We start from the raw sequence: 17,593 nt of genomic DNA, 5'->3' as shown, positions 1-17,593 counted from the left end.
CAGCAGGTGGGCAAGAAGCAGTAAGTGGCCTGGTCACACTGCAGATCATGCCTGGTCCTCGGCAATACTGCAGCCCACCGCGACCCACTGTGACCCACCTCCTGGATCATGCCGATGAACTCAGAGAAGGCCCAGTTAAGCTGGTTGAGGACGCTGTTGAGGAAGCTGGGCGCCACATCGGGACCCTCCCGCAGCAGGTCTGCCATGTGCTGCTGAAGCAGGGTGGAGGGGCAGGGCTCTGCAGGGGCGTGACGAGGTGGCATCACTGGGGACTCTGGTCTGTGGCGCTTGCCTGTCTACCTCTGTCCTCACTTGTTGGGTCATTGGTGTAAGGACAAAATGATGGCTCCCTGAGGATGCTCAGGTCGTGAAGGCAGGGAAGACAGAGTACAGTGCTGCCTGGGGGTTAGGGCTCAATCTGTCCCTCCTCCTGCTGGCAGGCCACAGGCTGAAGTTATTCCTGGTCCCACACCATCCCTTTGGCCTACAGCTGCCCCCCAGCCCCAGCTTGCCTCCAAGTAAGTCCTCAGCCATATGCCCTTTGGGGAGAGCTAGACTCAGACAGGGTGACCTAGGCCTCTCCTCATTCATATTGAGGCCGGCGTCCCCAAGACCTACTCTGTCAAAGCCCTGCCGTCCTCTACTCTCCTCTGCTGCCCTTGGCCTGGCCTTGGCATATGGCTGAGATGGTGGATGCCAAGTCTGGGCTGACTGGGAGCGGTAACCAGAGCCCTTAGCTGCAGCTGGGCTGGACACCACCCCCCACCCCCCAACCATACAAATCAATAGTTCTTATAGCAGCAGAATGAATATCTGGTCCCACTGCCACTCCATCTGCAGCTCAGTTCCACCTGCAGGCATGTCCAAGACCACCAGCAAGGACTTGATGAGTGACTTTGCACAAGGCGCTCGGCCTCTGGTGACCCCTTCGTGTAAAAACCCTGACCATGAAGGCAGAAACACATCCCATAGGCCTAGGAAAACCACTATGTGGGGCAAGTGTGGATAATGGCAGGCAGACTACAAGCTAGACAACCCAGGACCCAGGCGGGGCCTAGGTGAAGGTCCTCAGGCTCATGGGGCTTGGTTGGGCCATACATGGCCCCTGGAGAGAGAGTGTGGCCTCTGCTCCCAACCAAATGCCCCTTCCTCTTGAAACCCCATGGGCACCCTCTGGGGCCCTGGCCAACCCCCAGTCTGTGCCCCTAGCTTGGCTCAAGTACACTGAAGTAGGAGGAGGACATGGTGCCAGGACAAGATTGGAGGTCAGGAAGCTGGTTCGGAGTCCTCACTCTGAGTAAACTGCCAGCACCCTGTGAAGATGCTGCCCCTTTTCACCGTGACCCATGCACATCATTCAGGCCCGAAGGACACACATGGGACTGGGGAGCAAGGGGGAGGTGTTCTGGAGTGTCTCTGGACTGGGGGAAAGTGGGGAAACAAACCCCGGGACAGAGCTGGGGCCCAACAGGGGTCCAAAAGAGAGGCTAGGAGAAGCGAGAAGAGTCCAAGACCAAGAGCAGCGGGCCAGAGCCACCGGGTCACCCAATCCGGACACTCACTCTGGAGGCTAGGCAAGTTGGCATCCTCGGGTTTGGTTTTCAGCAGGTGCGGCAGCCGTGTATAGCGGTACCCGAAGCCACAGCCCTGTGGGAAGGGCCAGTGGGGGTCAAGGGGGCAGGGCAACCCTCCCCTTCAGCCAGCCATATCCACCTCCCCTCCAACCGTGCTTACCCTCCAGAGCCGCACCAGGATCCAGTTGGTCTGGGCCCAGGGCCGCTGCTCATAGGGAGCCAGGAGACTCCTCACCATGGCAATACGCCTGCAAGGACAAGGGGGATTGGGCACGAGGTGAGGCCAGTCATGGTGCCATGCGGGTCAGAGTGCACGCCTCCCTGCTCTGACCCCCGCACTCACTGCTCCTCAGGGATCCGCTCCACAGCCCGCAGGGAGTGTGGGTAGCACACGTAGCTGGCCAGGGCCTGCATCAGCGAGTCACGGATGTCTGTGGGGACAGGCTGTGCCTCAGCGGGTACCTGGCATGAGCCCTGGCCCCCATGCCTCAAGCCCACCTGGCCAGCATTTTGTGCAATAAATGGCCAGTCAGAAGTGCCATCCCATCCCCATATCCCCAAGCCCTTTGTAGGGCACCTCACCAGTGCCCACGATGCGGGTATCAGCAAAGTGTTTGGCAAGGATGGCGGCCAGGCGGGTCAGAGTCTCTTCATAGCCTGCAGGATGGGGCGGTAGGAGTGCTTGGCCAGGAGTGGGGGCTCCAGAGGCAGGCACGTCCCTTAGCAGAGTGAGCGGGCTTGGGCAGCGGGCTCTAGAGTTGACTTCAAGGGCCAGTCTGGGCCCAAGCTATCATCTAGGGACTTTGGGCATGGCATTCACTGACTGTAAGAGGCCATCACACAGACTCACAGTGGGGGAGGACAGGTCCTGCAAGAGTCCTGACTGGGCTCAAACCCATCTCAGCACACACACCTGACGGCTCAGCAGTCAAAGCCCCTTGGGCACCCATGGCTCCACCTCTGAGGACAAAGCCTGCACCTAGGCCTGGGGTGTGGCAGGGGACAGGCCACGGGCCTGACAGCCCATACCCTGATGCAGACATAAACCACGAGGCCCAGCCTGGAATCAGTGGTCTGCAAGAAGCCTGAGCTCCTACATATGGCCTCCAGCAGGGCACCACCACCCCTTGCTGCGATCTGCAAACACCAGCTGCTCTGCCCTTGCTTGGGCTCCCACGTCTAGTGCCAGGGCATCCAAGTGAGGCTGGCCGGCTCCTGGACCACAGCAGCAAGAAGAAAGTGAAAGCAGAGGGGCCCCCACTCCTGGCACTCCCATCCTGTTTCTCCTTCCCAGCACCCGGGAGGAGCTGTTGGCTCCGGGGCTGCTAATTCCAGGGCAGTGCTCTCCACCATGTGGGGCTTTTGCAAATGCTTGTCTAATACAAGGCCAAAGAGAGCAGGGGCTGCCTCCCCTCTTCCCTACACGGATGCGTGCTGCTGGGCCATGAGGGTGCAGAGCAGGGCTGCTTAGGGCTCACAACAAAGGCCCCCTTTCCTACCCACTCTAGGCCTGAATGGCTTTGTCACCTGGGAGCTCCTCCATGCTGTGCACGGGGCCGAAGTAATTTTTGAGAGCACTGTAGCTGTTGATGGCCACGCTCAAGTAGAACTCAGGCATGAAGGCAAAGAGAGAACCTGTGCGGTCGCCATGCTCGATGGTCCGCAGGCAGACGCGTAGTAGCCAGTAGATGTCTAGCATCTTCTCCTGTAGGAGGCACAAGGGGTGCTGCTGGGCTGTCGTGGAAAGGGTCACAGGGAGCAGGGCCCAGTCTGGGGCTTGGGAAAGGCCTCCTCATTAGTGGCTCAGGCAGAGCAGTCACATGCTTGGCAGGCAAGAGGGTGCACCCCACGCCTGGAGAGGCAACACCCCAGCCTAGACCAGAACTCTGGCTTGCATTAGTAAAGGTACACAAGGTTTTAAGTGAGAAGGTGTCATGTAACCAGAAGTCTGGATTGGAGCACTGCCCAGTGAAAAAAGAGCTGCAGGGCCAAGGGAGGGCAGGACAGTAAAGAAGCTACATGGCCTCATCTAGGCCCAAGACAGCAGACAACGGACTGGAGGGCCAGGAACAGAGAAGCACCGATGGGCTGTGGGGGCACCAAACACAGGGTCCACATTTCTGGGGTTGATGGAACCTCCATGGAGGTCAGAAGTACTGGAAGAAAAGCAGGCCTGGTCCAGGGCAGAGGGGATGTGGCTTAAGATATGTGCAGCATATGGTGCCTAAAAATGTCCCCAAAGAGGTGGAGTTGAGGAATGTGATTACTGGTGGAACAGAGGCCATAGAAAGCAAACAACCTGCCAAGGGCCCTGTTCCCCACAGTACACTTCCCACATGGTCTGTGCCCAGGAAGGGTCACTGACCAGAGCAAAGTCCCAGGCCCCAGCCCAGACCCAGAGCACCCACATGTCTTGGAGCTGGAGCATCTGGACTTGACACCAGCTCTGAAGTGCCCTCAAAACTGAGGGCCTGAGAAGATGCGAGTAGGGGTCAGAGGGTGGACCTCAGCCAGAAGGCCTGCCAGGAGCATACTGCCACAGAAGGCCGGAGAAGACCAAGTCTAAGGAGGGGCTGGAACCTATACACTCAGGGAGCCACTGCACTGGGTGGGGAACGTGTCTGCAAAGGTTGGGGGGGAGGGGCGGGGGGTTGGGAGGGACCGTGCAAAACTATTTCAGAGAAGTGGAGGAGCCTGTGCTGGGCCAAGGGTGAAGAGAAGATGAAGAGGCCATGACACAGAGAAGGAAGAAGGGAGTGGTTTCTGTAAGTGGGTGCAGAGTCAAGGGAGGGGTGTCATGAGCCACTCTTTTTCCTAGTGGGAGAAAGTGAATGAGCAGCAGGCAGGAGTGTGAGCACTGAAGATGGAGAAGAAAGCAGTTCAACATAGTAAGGGCTATATTATGAAAAGCCCATAGTGAACACATTCAATGGTGAAACACTGAAAGCGTTTTCTCTAAGATCAAGAACAAGACAAAGATGCCTGCTTTTGCTACTTCTATTCAACATAGTATTGGAAGTCCTAGCCAGAGCAATTAGGCAAGAAAAAGAAGTAAAAGGCATCCAGGGGCACCTGGGTGGCTCAGTCGGTTAAGTGTCCGACTTGGGCTCAGGTCATTATCTCATGGTTTGTAGGTTTAAGCCCCGCATCGGCCTCTGTGCTGGCAGCTAGCTCAGAGCCTGGAGCCTGCTTCGGATTCTGTGTCTCCCTCTCTCTCTGACTCTCCCCTGCTCATGCTGTTTCTCTCTTTCTTTCAGAAATAAAACATTAAAAAATAAAAAAAAATTTTAAAGAAATTAAAAAAAGAAAAAATCCTCAAGAATCTAGCAAAAAATTCAACAAAGCAGGAAAAGAATATCCAATGGAAATAAAGCCTCTTCAACAAATGGGGTTGGGAAAACTGGACAGCAGCATGAAGAATGAACCTGGGCCACTTTCTTACACAGTACACAAAAATAAATCCAAAATGGATGAAAGAGCTAAATGTGAGACAGGAAACCACCAAAATCCTAGAGGAAAAAGCAGGCAAAAACCTCTTTGACCTTGGCCACAGCAACTTCTTACTAGACACATCACTGGAGGCAAAGGAAACAAAAGCAAAAATGAACTATTAGGACCTCATCAAGATAAAAAGCTTTTGCACAGTGAAGGAAACAATCAACAAAACTAAAAGGCAGCCTACAGAAGAAGATATTTGAGAAGATATTTGCAAACGACATATCAGATAAAAGGCCAGTATTCAAAACCTATAAAGAATTTATCAAACTCAACACCCAAAAAACAACCCACTTAAAAAATGAGCTGAAAGCATGAATAGACACTTTTCCAAAGAAGACATCCAGATGGCTAAAAGACACATGAAAAGATGCTCAACATCATTTGTCATCAGGGAAATACAAATCAAAACCATGATGAGATACCACCTCATACCTGTCAGAAGGGCTAAAATTAACAACACAAGACAGGGCACCTGGGTGGCTCAGTCAGTTAAGTGTCTGACTTCAGCTCAGGTCATGATCTCAGTTTGTGAGTTTGAGTCCCACATCAGGCTTTCTGCTGTCAGCACAGAGCCCATTTCAGATCCTCTATCCCCCCCACCCCCTCTCCCCTGTTCTCTCTCTCAAAAATAAACAAACATTAAAAAAAAAAAGCAACCCAACACAAGAAACAGGTATTGGCAAGGATGTGGAGAAAGGGGGACATTCTTGCACTGTTGGTTCCTCCAAAAAACAGAACTACCCTACGATCTAGCAATTGCACTACTAGGTATTTATGCAAAGGATACAAAAATACATATTCAAAGGTTTATAGCAGCATTATCAACAATAGCCAAACCATAAAGAGAGCCCAAATATCTATCGATTGAAGAATGGATAGAGAAGATATAGTGTATACATACAACGGAATATAACTCAGCTATCAAAAAGAATGAAATCCTGCCATTTGCAATGATGTAGAAGGAGCTAGAATGTATTATGTTAAGCGAAATAAGTCAATCAGAGAAAGACAAATTACCATATGATTTTACTTATATGTGAAGTTAAAAAACAGAACAGACGAACATAAGGGAAGGGAGGAATAAAAAGAAGAGGGAAACAAACCATAAGAGACTCATAACGATAGAGAACAAACTGAGGGTTGATAGAAGGAGGTGGGTAGGGGGATGGATTAAATAGATGATGGGTATTAAGGAAGGCACTTGCTATAATGAGCACTGGGTGTTGTATGTAAGTGATGTATCACTGAAGTCTACTCCTGAAACCAATATTGCACTGTATGTTAAAAAACTAAAATTAGGGCCGCCTGGGTGGCTCAGTCAGTTAAGTGACCGACTTGGGCTCAGGTCACAATCTTGTGGTTCGTGAGTTCAAGCCCCATCTCGGGCTCTGTGCTGACACCATGGAGCCTGCTTGGGATTCTCTCTTTCCCTCTGCCTCTCCCCTACTCTAGTGCACAAGCATGTGCTTTCTTTCTCTCAAAAACGATAAACTAGAAAAAAATGGTTAAGATGGCAAATTTTGTGTGATGCATATTTTATCACAATTTAAAAGGTAGGAAAAGAAGGTAAAGAGATGGTAGGGTGATGTCCCTCACAAGATGGTGCAGGAGGGGCAGCAAGACTGCCTAGGCTAGGGGTGCCTGGGTGGCTCAGTTGGGTAAGCATCTGACTCTTGATTTCCTCTCAGGTCACGCTTTCATGGTTTGTGGGTTCAAACCCCACGTCTCCCTCTCTCTCTGCCCCTCCTCCATTCACACTTCTGTTCTCTGTCTAAGATAAATAAACATTTAAAAAAATTGCCTAGGCCAGTGGGCAGCCATGAAATCCTAGTCAGAGGAGGAGAGGAGCCTCCTGCGTGGGGCTGGAGGCAAGGTGGTCTGCAGCAGGAGAAAGGAGGAGTAACGAGTGGAAGTGGTTTGGGCTAGGAAGGAGGCTGAGAAAAAGCAAGTGGGGATAGCGAGTAGAGGGAGGGACATCAAGGGCCTTGATGACCCAGTTATGGGCAAAGGGCATGCCTAAGAAGGTAGACAGATGTCCTAACGTGGGCACTCACTAGCTGGGGAGGGAGGCTAGGACAGGTAGGGAGTGGAAGCAAGTCTGGAGGGCTCAGAGCCTAAGGGTCAAAGCATGGTTACAGAGAGAGCGCACCATCTTTCAGTTTACCTCTCAAGGCTGATGGCCCTGGGAGGGCAGACATGGGTCAGACATGGGTTATGACTGAGTGTCCCTAGCATCAGGATATACCTGGCATACTCCAGGCTCTGGGCACACGTTACTGAGTCAATGAGTGAATGACAGAAAACAAGGCTGTGGCTTCAAAGGAAAGAGGGGAGTCAGAGAGAAACACATGTAGAGTGAGGGTGACTGGGGCTCTGGAGAGCACCCTTCCACCCGGGGAGAGAAGGAAGGGGAAGGGAAGAAGGGGAGACAGGCAGAGATAGGCCCAGTTCCTGCAATGGAGGATATGTGAGCTGGAGAGGACCATTAGAGACAATGACATCCAATAAAGCTTATGGGGCAGGAGAGGTTCAGGGGGCGCAGCATAGGGTGGGGACAGGGAGAACAGGGAACGGGGAGGGGGACGTGCATGTCAGAGGCCCAGGAGGGCAGGGAGCCTTGAGGGGCCAGCACAGTCTGGCCACCAGTGACTGGTCAGTGAGCTTGGAGAGGGCAGCAGCCACTGGCCAAGGCCACACCTACTCACCTGGGAGTAGACAGTGGCATGGACCCAGGCAAGACGGCGACTCAGGTGGTCCAGCTTTTCTGAGAAAACCTTCTGACTCTTGGTCAACTCTGTAAGGATGTCCTTTCTCTGTCACCCAAGAGGAAAGGAGGACAATCAGGCCATGGCCCCATACCTACACCTAGCCTGCCTGCCCCAGGCAGCCTGGGTAGGAACCCCACTGGTGTCTGGAGCAGGCAAAGGGTTGGGCAGATTCAGCTCTACTCTTCAAAACCCTCTTCTGCCTAAGACCCACTAGCAAGCCTGAGAAGGCCTCAGAGCAGGGCGCTGGGCGTCCGAGTAGAGCATGGAATTGAGACACAGCTGGGGTTCCGTGAGCCCTTGGCCATGTTCCCCAGCTGTGATGGGCCCACAGCCCCAGTGGCTGCTCTCACTTGGCTGCAAAGCCAAGCCCGGGCTCCACAGACAGTGGGGCAAAGGGCCTGCCAGGGAAGCCCAGCCGAGCGTGAGCCAGACTGAGGCCTCCCTGCAGGCGGGGCTGTGAGGTACCCGACTGCACATCCTCCGTGCCGCCGAGGCGATACTGAGCACTGGGGTGATACTGGGCACCCGAGGCCCTAAATCCTCAGGCGAAGAGCTACAGCAGGAGTGCAGAAAAGTAGGAGTTAGGGCCTGCTTCCTGCTGACTCTGCAAGTGGCCAAGGAAGCACTCAGGGTCGAATTCATAATTGATGAGGAGAGTGGGTATGCGTCAGCACTTAGTGGGCAGGGGGCAGGGGTGCCTTGGTGCGGGCTGTGGCTGGTGACGGGGCTCAAGCCATGCCCCGCCCTAATGCCAGCCCCGCTCTCACTGATGTGGCATAGTCAGGTGGGTGGGGACAGGAAAACTGCTGGAGCAGCCCCCAGAAGCAGGGGCAGGACAGTCCAGATCTCCTCTGTGGCCTGCTCTGGGAAGCCCGAGCTGACAAGCCGCCCTCTCCAACAGCCCTCCCTCTCCAAAACCCCCTGCCCATCTAGTCTTACCCGCTTGGGGCACCGGCGAAGCTTGTCCTCTGTGTCCCTCAAAGCCATCGCATACTCATTGACATCATCAGACACACCCACCATCTAGAGCGTTGGACACCAAAGGTGCAGTGTGAACCCCTGCAGACCTCATTCAGGTCTCTGCAGACCCAGCCTGGCTCCCAGTGCTGTCAAGCTCCCAACCTTTGGCTCCAGACAACCCCCTCCCACAAACCAGGTCAGGCCCACACATCACTGGCAGCAATCAGTCTTGCTGTGGCACACATTCACGTGCAGTCATGCGCAGATACCCCCCCACCCCCCGACACACACAGAAGCATCAAACATGTGGGACCACAAGACATGCTCATTGGCCACCAGTGGGAGACCTTGCCCAGCTGCTGGTGAACGCTGAGATTATACATCATGACGGCGCCATCCAGGACTTCCAGCAGGGAGTTCTCTGTGAGGGGCTGCTCAGGCTCCTCCGGGGGCCGCCCCAGCAGCAGGCCCTCATTCCAGTGGCTGCCCTCAACTAGAAGGGGGAAGGGCAGGGTCAGGGTCAGGGTCATAGGCCATTCCAGGTCTCTCCCAGGTCTGTGGTGCCAGGATGGGCCTCACAGCAGAAGGGAGCCCTTTCTCCCTACCTGGACCCAAGGAGGGACCTGCAGGGAGAACGTGGGGGCAGGGGTAGAGCAAAGGCCTGCAGCTCCAGAACTATTTCTGTAGCATCGATTTCCTGCCCTCAGAGTGCACTTCCCATGCCCTTGAGATACTGCCAGGCCACAGGACCAGGAGGGAATGGGGGTGTAGCCTGGCTTTGCCCAGGGTGGGGAACTGTACATGATGGATCCCACGCTTGGCCCTGCCTGGCACCTACTGTCCTCACGAGTCCTCTGTTCTGCGCTCAGCGTGCGGACCTTCACTTTCTCCGAGGTGGTCAGAGGCCGCCGTGGGGTCATCAGGCTCACAGCCGCTGTGCTGAGGAAGCGGTTAGCTCGGCCCAGGGTAGGAGAACTGAGCCAGCTGGGCCGGGGGAGGGGCAGTACGCCCCCCATGGCCAAAGCCTGCATGGGGCGCTGTGTAGGAGAGAGGAGGCCAGACGCCACTCAGCTCCCCAGGACCGGGGCCCATGTGGGACTCCCTTGATTTGTGGGGTCGGGAAATGGCAGGAACGTTCGTGCCTCCACCTACAGCAAGGAAACCTGCCTGGTGAGAAGCTCCTTGCCTGCCTGGAGAGGGAGGTGGCCCCGTGTGACACCCCTGCCCTTACGGTAGAGGGATAGCCCGATACCAAGCCCCCTGCCTGCCCCTACCGCGGCACCTGGGCCGCAGCCGGGGCTGGCTCCTCGTCCTCGTCCAGGTCATCCATGGTGGCCGCCTGGAGCTCCAGTGGGTCGATCAGGATGTTGGCCTTGGAGGCAAGGTCATCTGCAGGCAGTGGGAGGAAGGCTCTCAGGCTAGTGGAGGGCTGAAGGGTCATGGGGAACTGCCCATGATGGTGAGAGAGCACCACCAGCTGAGCAGGGGGCTTTGCAGGGCCCCACATTTACCACTGCACCTCTACCCGTGCATTCCACTTACTCCACCCCAGCCTTCACTGTGCCCCAAGGCCCTCTGTCTCATGGGCCTTAACAGCAGGAGGCATTCCCCGTCATACTCTCGCCAGTCCCTCTGTTTGAAGTGACTGCATGCTCTCCAGGGTCCCCTACTTTCTCCCCATCACTTTCTTCCCTACAAACACAAGATCTAGGGCTATCTAGGCTGCCGCTTGTCTCACTTTGCACACAGGCCTCACCACAGGCTTGTCTCCTCAGCTGTCAGTGTAGAAGTGGAACAGCAGCACCTCTGCCTCCAGTGCAGGCTGTGGTCCTCAAACATAGAGGACCTGTCACCTGAGCCTCTTCCTGCAGCCCCCTTCCTGATGGTGCCCTATCCCCACAGCCTCTGGCAGGAAGCCTCGGGTCTTCTGTGAGTCCCCTCCTTCACCCTTGCCCTCCCTCAACCTCCTCTCTTGGCCCATGCATTCCATTCTCACACGCAGATCCCTCACCTCATTCTCCTGCCTCAGGACCTTCCAAAGCTTCCCCTACTCCTGGAATGAGCCAACACCTACTTCGTGGCCCACAAGGCCCTCAGACTCTACCCGTGTGACTCCTCGGCCTCATTTCCCACCGCTGCCTGCCTGGCAGTTTCCTCGCCAGCACCCCAGCAGCCTCCTGTCTCCAGGCCCTGCTGGGTTGTGATGAGCATCCCTGCCTTCGTATGCACTATGCACACAGTGCCCTGTGCTGCGGCCACGTGTGCTTGTCCTTGAAAGCCACTCAGACAGTACTCGTACCTGCTCACCTCTCACCCCTGTAACCTCACAGAGATCCCATGGTCACTCCTCTGCCAGTACATATGCTCCTTATTTCCTTATAGGACCCTCAGGCTTCCCCGAGGGCAGGTGCTCAAGGAAAGGGATGGCTGAACCCAAGACCTGAGGCAAATCAGCATCTCCCTGAAGGAGCAGGTTGAGATACTCGGGCGCCATCTGGCGGGCAGAGGGTAACCCAGCACCCAGCACAGAGCTGGCTGAGAGACTGTACCCCCTCATGCCCTGCCCACTGCCGGGCCTGCACGTACCTTTGAGGGTCTTCCGAAGGTGTGAGAGGAGGCCTCCCAGGCGCTGCAGGTCAAAGTAGTCCACTTTGCCATTATAGAAGACCTGAGGTGGGATGTAGGCCTCTGCAAGGAGGGGTTGGGAGACCGGGCCAGTAGTGAGCCAGGCAGGAAGACACACTGAAAAGCCACCCCTCTACGCCGCTTAGCCCAGAGGGGACCTCTGGCCTTGGCCACCTACCTGCCCTGCCCAGGCACACAGCATGGCTTCTCCTTCCCCTCCCCTGTCCTGCCATCCTCTACCATTTCAGGTCAGTGCCAGTGACTGCCCTCGTTGGGATGAAGGGAACATTCTGTCTGTGGTCACATTCAGAGAGGGTCCTGACCCAGCCCTATGGACATCCCCAATCCAGAGCAGGCATGGCTCCCACTGGCCCTGAGGACTCTGTCCCACACAAACACAGCCCCCGGGATCCCGGAGCTGCCCATGGCATCCCCTACAAAGGACTGCAGAGGGTTGGATGGGCTGGGACTGAGGAAAGGAGCCCGTAGTGGGCAGGAACTTGTGGGGACAGAGTGAATGTGGGTTTGGCACTCGTACAGAGCAGAGTTCCTGGTGCCCTGTGGAAGAACTACCCGTCAGAAGGAGAGGACTCAACCGGTCAGAAAGCTTGGAACGGCTCCACCCCCACCCTGCCGCCCGTTCGTTCCACACTCTACACCATCACCGGGGCAGCCCTGCTCAGCCTCTCTAATGAGGCCTGGCCCCACTCACCCTCACTGAAGGAGGCACGAGGGTTCGAAGCCTTGTATTCATCCCAATAGTAGCGCAAGGCAGAGATCAACCGGTGCAAGAAGCAAACCATGTACTCAGGGGGACAGAGCATGGGCATGTTCTGCAGGGCACAGGGCACAGGACATGCATTTGTGCCAGCCCAAGCCAGCTCACTCCTCCTCCAAGGCCTGCCCCGGGACCCTGGGGTGAGCACGGAGGGTGGGGCAGCAGAGGAAGAGCAACGTTAGGCAGGGACGCAGCAGGCTGAGAGATGCCAGAAGCCTGGGGTGCAGACCCTGTGACACAGCCAGGAGTCCGTGGTGGGCTGGCCAAGCGGACACTTACCCCCCGGCCGCTGGCATTCTCCTGTAGAAACTTTCGGAACTTGGTCAGGAAGATGTACCTAGAGGCTTCCCCCTTTGAGGGAAGGAAAAATGAGGCCATGAGGAGCTGCCCAGAGTGGCCTGGCTCCGTGCTGTGCCTTAGCCTGGGCTCTGCCATGGGAACTGGAGCCAGTCCCTGCCCTCCGGGTCTCAGGGCCGGGGTCCCCCAGTGCCAGCACCCCTCCCTGCCAGGGACCCATGAGGGGGTCTGGGAGTCACTTACCCCATTATCATCTTTATTGTTCAGCAGCAGCTTCAGGATCTGGACCTGTAGTTCTTCCACCACTGGGGGTGGGGTAGGGAATATGACACTGAGCCCTCCTCAGGCAGAGCCTTGTTCTCGGCCTCCCAGGGATGGGAAGGGGCAGCAGGTTTGGATCAGGGCTCTGTTCTCAGGGTTCCACAAGCTAAACCTAGACATGGTCACTACCGGGAGCCCCTGAGTACGTACGTACACACACACGCACACACGCACACGCACACACACACCCTCCACCCCCTACCCAGGGCCCCGGGAGGGGGTTAACCTTCAATGCGCTTTTTGAGCCTTTGGCAGCCGCGTTCATAGGCACGCCTCCGTCTGTGCTCCTCGGCAGTCTCATCCTTTACGTCTTTACTGTCTTTGCCCTGGGCAGAGAGCAGGGGATGGAAGACAGCAGGGCTCATTCAGGACTTAACCAGGCCTGCTTCAGACAGGAAACCCCTACCCCCACCCCAGAGACCAGGGTGGGGAAGTGGCCTCACATGCTCAAGGCCAGGAGGCTCAGATACATACCCTGGGTCAGCCCTCCCTGTGACCCTGCCCGCCCATCTCAGTCGGCCCACCTCCCTGCTGGAGCGGTGGGGCCACCAGGTGGTGGGAATAAGCTCCTGTAGGCCAGCCTCCTCCACTCGCAGGGGGCTCTTGATGTAAAAGAAGACAACAGACCGAAGCACGTCGAAGCTGGTGGTCGTCAAGGTAGAGCTCCATTCACCATGGGGTGTACCCTACACCCTCATGAGTTCTCCTTGGGAAGCCCTCCCCATGTGCCCACCACATTCTCCTACCCTTAGGGGTACCATTGCTACTATGAGCCGGTCTCCCTTGACTATGAGCCCTGAAAAAGAGCTGTGGCTGTCAAGCCCACTAAGCCTGAGTCCCAGCAAATGTACTAAAAAGGCTTGTCACAGGAACACACTGGGGGGTGGGTGGGGAGAAGACAGGCTGAGAGAGGCCTCTCCGTCTCCCAGCTGTTTCTAACTCTTGGAGGCTGAAGACCCCATGCAAAGAAGACAGCTACCAGCACAGGCTTCCCCTCATGCAGCACAGTCCTCAAGAGTGTTGGGAAGCAGGACGAGACGAGTCTCAAAAGAAGATCTCCTAGGAACCCCTGCCATGGGACTCAGATAAAAGTGCGATGCTTTGGCTACAAAGGTCAGGCCCTGGTGGCGCCTCCACGCAGCCCAAGAGTTGGTAGCCATCTGGACACCCCTGTTCAGGCCAGCCAACTGGCCAGGATCCTTTGCTTGATTCTTCCTGCTCTGTAGACAGAGTGCTGGGAAGGCTGGGTCTCACATACTGGATGGCTCTGGTCCCCTAAGCCTCCCTAGGGACCCCTGGCCAGAGGCACACTGCTCTCCTTGGCCCCTACTGACCCCAGAGGACACCACATGTCTGGCCTGCCTGGCAGCAAGGGAAGGATACAGGACATTGCTAAGCAGAAACTTGCGGGACTTGTCATGCCTCAGGATGGCGATGGTGAGTCGCAGGTAGTGGATCTGCAGGGAGGGGGTGTTCAGAGAGGGTGGCTAGGGCCCAGGGGCTCAAAGGCAGGGGCAGGAACTCCCACCTGTAGGCTCAGGTCTGGGACGATGGGTGAGAACCGGTAAAGCCGCAGCAGGGACATCATCAACTGCTTGAGGCAATCCTGTACCTCGTAGTCCTGGGGGACAGATTGCTGGGCTGCACACCTAGCTGGCGGAGGGCAGGCTCCAGGACAGCCACCTGTGGGTCCTTTCCCAAACCCTCCAACTCCCCCATCTCAGTGGTGCCTAACGTCCTGGCCTGAGGCCTGAAGTCTGAAGCCTCACCTCCATGAAGAGCCACAGGAGGTCGAGGACCTGACGCACCATGGACTGGGCCTGTGCAGGGGTGCCTGCCTCGACGACGCCCCGCAGGAAGCTCATGAGCACAGCCTCTACCAGGTATACCTTGCGCTGCACCAAGGATGGGCACTGGTGAGGTGATGGCCTCCCACCCCTGCCCTGGCATGTGGCCAAGGCTACAGTTATAGAGTATTGGGCTCCTTTGAGCAACCCCAAGACACAGATGAGCCCTTCCAGGGTCTGACTGAGACATAAGAAGGGCCACTGCCCCAGGGCTCCTCTGGCACTTCGTGCGTGCAGTTCCCTTAGCCGGGGAGGTCACCACCCCCTCAGTCTTCTTTCTAGGACATCCCCTGATGCCCTCAACGGAAGCATCTTCTCCTTCCCTGGGTGACATCCTTGAGGTCCGAGGACTCTGGTCACACGGCACCCCTGCCAGGTGATGGCGCTGAGCCTCATGCGCCTCGGCTTCCCAGCCCCTGCCACCAGCACTTGTGCCACAGCCCGCCTCGTTCCCTCCCGAACGTCCCCTCACCAGGAGCGGTGCAAAGCGATGGAAGATGTGGGCCAGCGTGAGGAGGACAGTGGGCTGGCCCTGCAACTGCCATTCGGAGCTGTCCTTCTCCACCAGCCGGCCTTCCTGTGTGGGGAAGAAAGGACAGTGAGGGGCAGAGGGCTGCAGAAGGCCCTCGGCTCACCCGGCCCAGCCCCTGGCTCACCACAGGGTCCAGCTCCACACTGAGCACTGCCCGGAAGCAGCCCAGCAACTTCTGTGCCCGCACCAGGTCAGCACGGGGCGGGTCCTGCAGGGGCCGGTAGCCTGCCACTGGGTAGGTGGCACAGAGTTAAGCCAGCAATACCTGGTCTGTGGCTCAGACACAACCACCCCTCTCCACTGGGACCTCTGAGGAGGGGCCTAGGCTCCAGGGCAGGGCCACGGAGTCATAAGGCCTAGTCTGCACCACAGCTCTCCCTCTGTCTCTGTGAGGTGCAACTTCTGCCACTTCAAGTTCTTATCTGTTCAACACAGTACGGTACCCACCTAACAAGGCTGCCATAGAAATTGAGCTCCCGGCACCCACCTAAGCTGTACCTGCCTCTCTCCCCTCGGCAGCCCACAGAACTCCTAGGGGAGGGAGCCCCTCATCCCTGCTTCCTCAAGAGCTTCCATGCAGTCCACAGACTTCTTCCCAAAAGGATATCGCAAGGGACGGCTGCCAAAGTTGAAGGCCACAGACTCCTTGAAGGAAAGGCTGATGGCTGGGAAGTAGGCCATGCCCAGGCCCCTGGACAAGTTCTCAAAAGCGGTGCCCAGTGACACACCATTCCTGGAGCAGAAGGGAAGTCCTGTGAGCCAGTGCTAAGAAGGATGTAGCCGAAACAGGCCAGTGAGCAAGGCCCTGTTGTGGCTGTCCACCCTCAGGCTATTAAAGTCAGCCTGGCTCCTTAAAGAGTCTGGGAAGCTGAGGGCAGCTCAGGGAGGCCTCAGAGGCCAGGCCTGTGTAAGGAGGCAGGAGACTCACAGGCAGAAGGACAGAGTGCCATCATCCAGGTCGATCAGGCAGCTCACGATGTCCCCCGCTGCCCATGCCTGCCAGGGGAAGAGGCCTTACAGACACACAGAAGCCTAGCGGCCTGCCCGCTCTGCCCCCAGCCATGTCACCACTACCTCCCAGGGGAGGTGGCCACAAGTACAGAGGACCTGAGTCCCTGCCCTCTCCGCATGCCCTCAGTCTCTCGTGGCTGTCCAGTGGCTCACACCCAAGCTGTGTGGATGAACATGGGGCAGGTGGGCTACAGGGGTCTCACCTTGCCATAATTGGTCGTGGTCACGTTCCACTTGCGTACCCGGTTCCCATCATAGGCATAAGAGTTGTGTGTATCTCCAACCCCCTCCTAGGGAGGAAGGGTCTGTGAGGTCCAGAGCCTACCAGCCATCAGCCTTGCACCTACAGAGCTCTAGAGAAAAGGGCTGATGCTCTGAAGGAATGAGCGATTTCCTGGCCTGGGTTGCCGTTGCCCTAGGATGGGGTGGGACACATTCCTCCTCCAGACGGCGGTCGGTGTATGGTCCTGAGTGCTCGTCATGTGGTCTGGTGGGTTGCCTGAGCCCCAATGAGGCCTGTGACAGCAGTGGGTCTCCCTAGGCGGGGGCCTCTCTAACACATACCTCCTGATTAAAGCGGCAGTTGATGGTGCACCAGCCAATCTGCATGAGTCCCTGAGAGGAGATGAGCACCTCGTAGACCCATTTCCCTGGAATAAACCAAGTCAGGCCCAGCAGATGAAAAAAGACTGCCTCCTGTCTCAGGCCTGGGCCCACAGATTCCCTCCCAGCAACCTGGGCCACAGCAAAGCATGGTCTCACCTTTGTACACGCATGTGGTTGAGCGGATAGTACCAAAGTTGCTGTGCCCGATCACCTGGGTGAAGGGTAGGGATGGTGAGCCTCCTCTCGGGTACACAGAGTGCCTCCCCAAAGAGGAACGGCCCCAGCCAGCCTCAACTCAGGTCGTATTGGTGGTGCCTGCCTGTTCTAGCCAATACAGCACAGAGCCTGAACAAGGCAGGAGGGGTGGCAGCACGACAGGAGGGGTTCATGGCTGTGCTGGGAACAGCTTGGGGCTGGAGTCGCACCAAGTAGGTGTTAGGGCTGTATCAGGAGGGTTTGGGGGCTGAGGACTCAATGAGCACATCAGGAGGGGTTTGTGGCTGTAGCCCCATAAAAAAAGATAGAGAGACCAAGGCCACAGCACGAACAGTTTGGGGCTGTCAGGAGGGGCTTGGATCTGGGGGCTCGCCTTGCCCTCACTCACCCCCAGGAGGTCATCATCCACCAGAAGAAGCCCCTCGAAGCCACCTGTGTGGTCCAGGACCACAGTGGATGGGCCAAGCCGTCCTTCAACCTGTCCTGAAAGGGAGGGGTAGGTGTGGGGTCAGGCAGGGCACAGGATCTGACAGAATGCATAAAGGATACGGAGCTCGCCC

At 56.7% G+C, this 17,593-nt stretch overlaps 1 protein-coding gene across 6 annotated transcripts in view; it reads right to left on the bottom strand.

The window, feature by feature from the left end:
- RNF123 (ring finger protein 123) overlaps window positions 1-17,593 on the bottom strand; it is a 28,163-nt gene that overhangs the window by 5,182 nt on the left and 5,388 nt on the right. For 3 of the 6 annotated variants that reach the window (XM_077777169.1, XM_077777174.1, XM_077777170.1), the window contains exons 5-32: window positions 17,422-17,516; window positions 16,974-17,028; window positions 16,776-16,861; window positions 16,415-16,501; window positions 16,129-16,196; window positions 15,808-15,933; window positions 15,325-15,439; window positions 15,141-15,245; window positions 14,591-14,716; window positions 14,350-14,442; window positions 14,205-14,278; window positions 13,346-13,463; window positions 13,048-13,147; window positions 12,744-12,805; window positions 12,483-12,554; window positions 12,138-12,258; window positions 11,387-11,488; window positions 10,083-10,189; window positions 9,639-9,837; window positions 9,148-9,293; window positions 8,780-8,863; window positions 7,778-7,885; window positions 3,102-3,279; window positions 2,157-2,231; window positions 1,918-2,005; window positions 1,735-1,822; window positions 1,563-1,647; window positions 99-238 (exon numbers count right to left, since the gene is read on the bottom strand). In XM_077777169.1, coding sequence (XP_077633295.1) covers window positions 99-238; window positions 1,563-1,647; window positions 1,735-1,822; window positions 1,918-2,005; window positions 2,157-2,231; window positions 3,102-3,279; window positions 7,778-7,885; window positions 8,780-8,863; window positions 9,148-9,293; window positions 9,639-9,837; window positions 10,083-10,189; window positions 11,387-11,488; window positions 12,138-12,258; window positions 12,483-12,554; window positions 12,744-12,805; window positions 13,048-13,147; window positions 13,346-13,463; window positions 14,205-14,278; window positions 14,350-14,442; window positions 14,591-14,716; window positions 15,141-15,245; window positions 15,325-15,439; window positions 15,808-15,933; window positions 16,129-16,196; window positions 16,415-16,501; window positions 16,776-16,861; window positions 16,974-17,028; window positions 17,422-17,516 — 2,903 coding nt within the window. Of the gene's footprint in view, window positions 1-98; window positions 239-1,562; window positions 1,648-1,734; window positions 1,823-1,917; window positions 2,006-2,156; window positions 2,232-3,101; window positions 3,280-7,777; window positions 7,886-8,779; window positions 8,864-9,147; window positions 9,294-9,638; window positions 9,838-10,074; window positions 10,190-11,386; window positions 11,489-12,137; window positions 12,259-12,482; window positions 12,555-12,743; window positions 12,806-13,047; window positions 13,148-13,345; window positions 13,464-14,204; window positions 14,279-14,349; window positions 14,443-14,590; window positions 14,717-15,140; window positions 15,246-15,324; window positions 15,440-15,807; window positions 15,934-16,128; window positions 16,197-16,414; window positions 16,502-16,775; window positions 16,862-16,973; window positions 17,029-17,421; window positions 17,517-17,593 lie in introns of all 6 variants that reach the window. The other 3 variants (XM_077777171.1, XM_077777172.1, XM_077777173.1) reach the window with 3 other exon arrangements.

This window comes from Crocuta crocuta, unplaced genomic scaffold (genome assembly GCF_008692635.1).
Source record: "Crocuta crocuta isolate KB4526 unplaced genomic scaffold, BGI_CrCroc_1.0 scaffold77, whole genome shotgun sequence".
NCBI lineage: Eukaryota > Metazoa > Chordata > Mammalia > Carnivora > Hyaenidae > Crocuta > Crocuta crocuta.
This window is presented reverse-complemented; position numbering and strand designations above follow the sequence as displayed.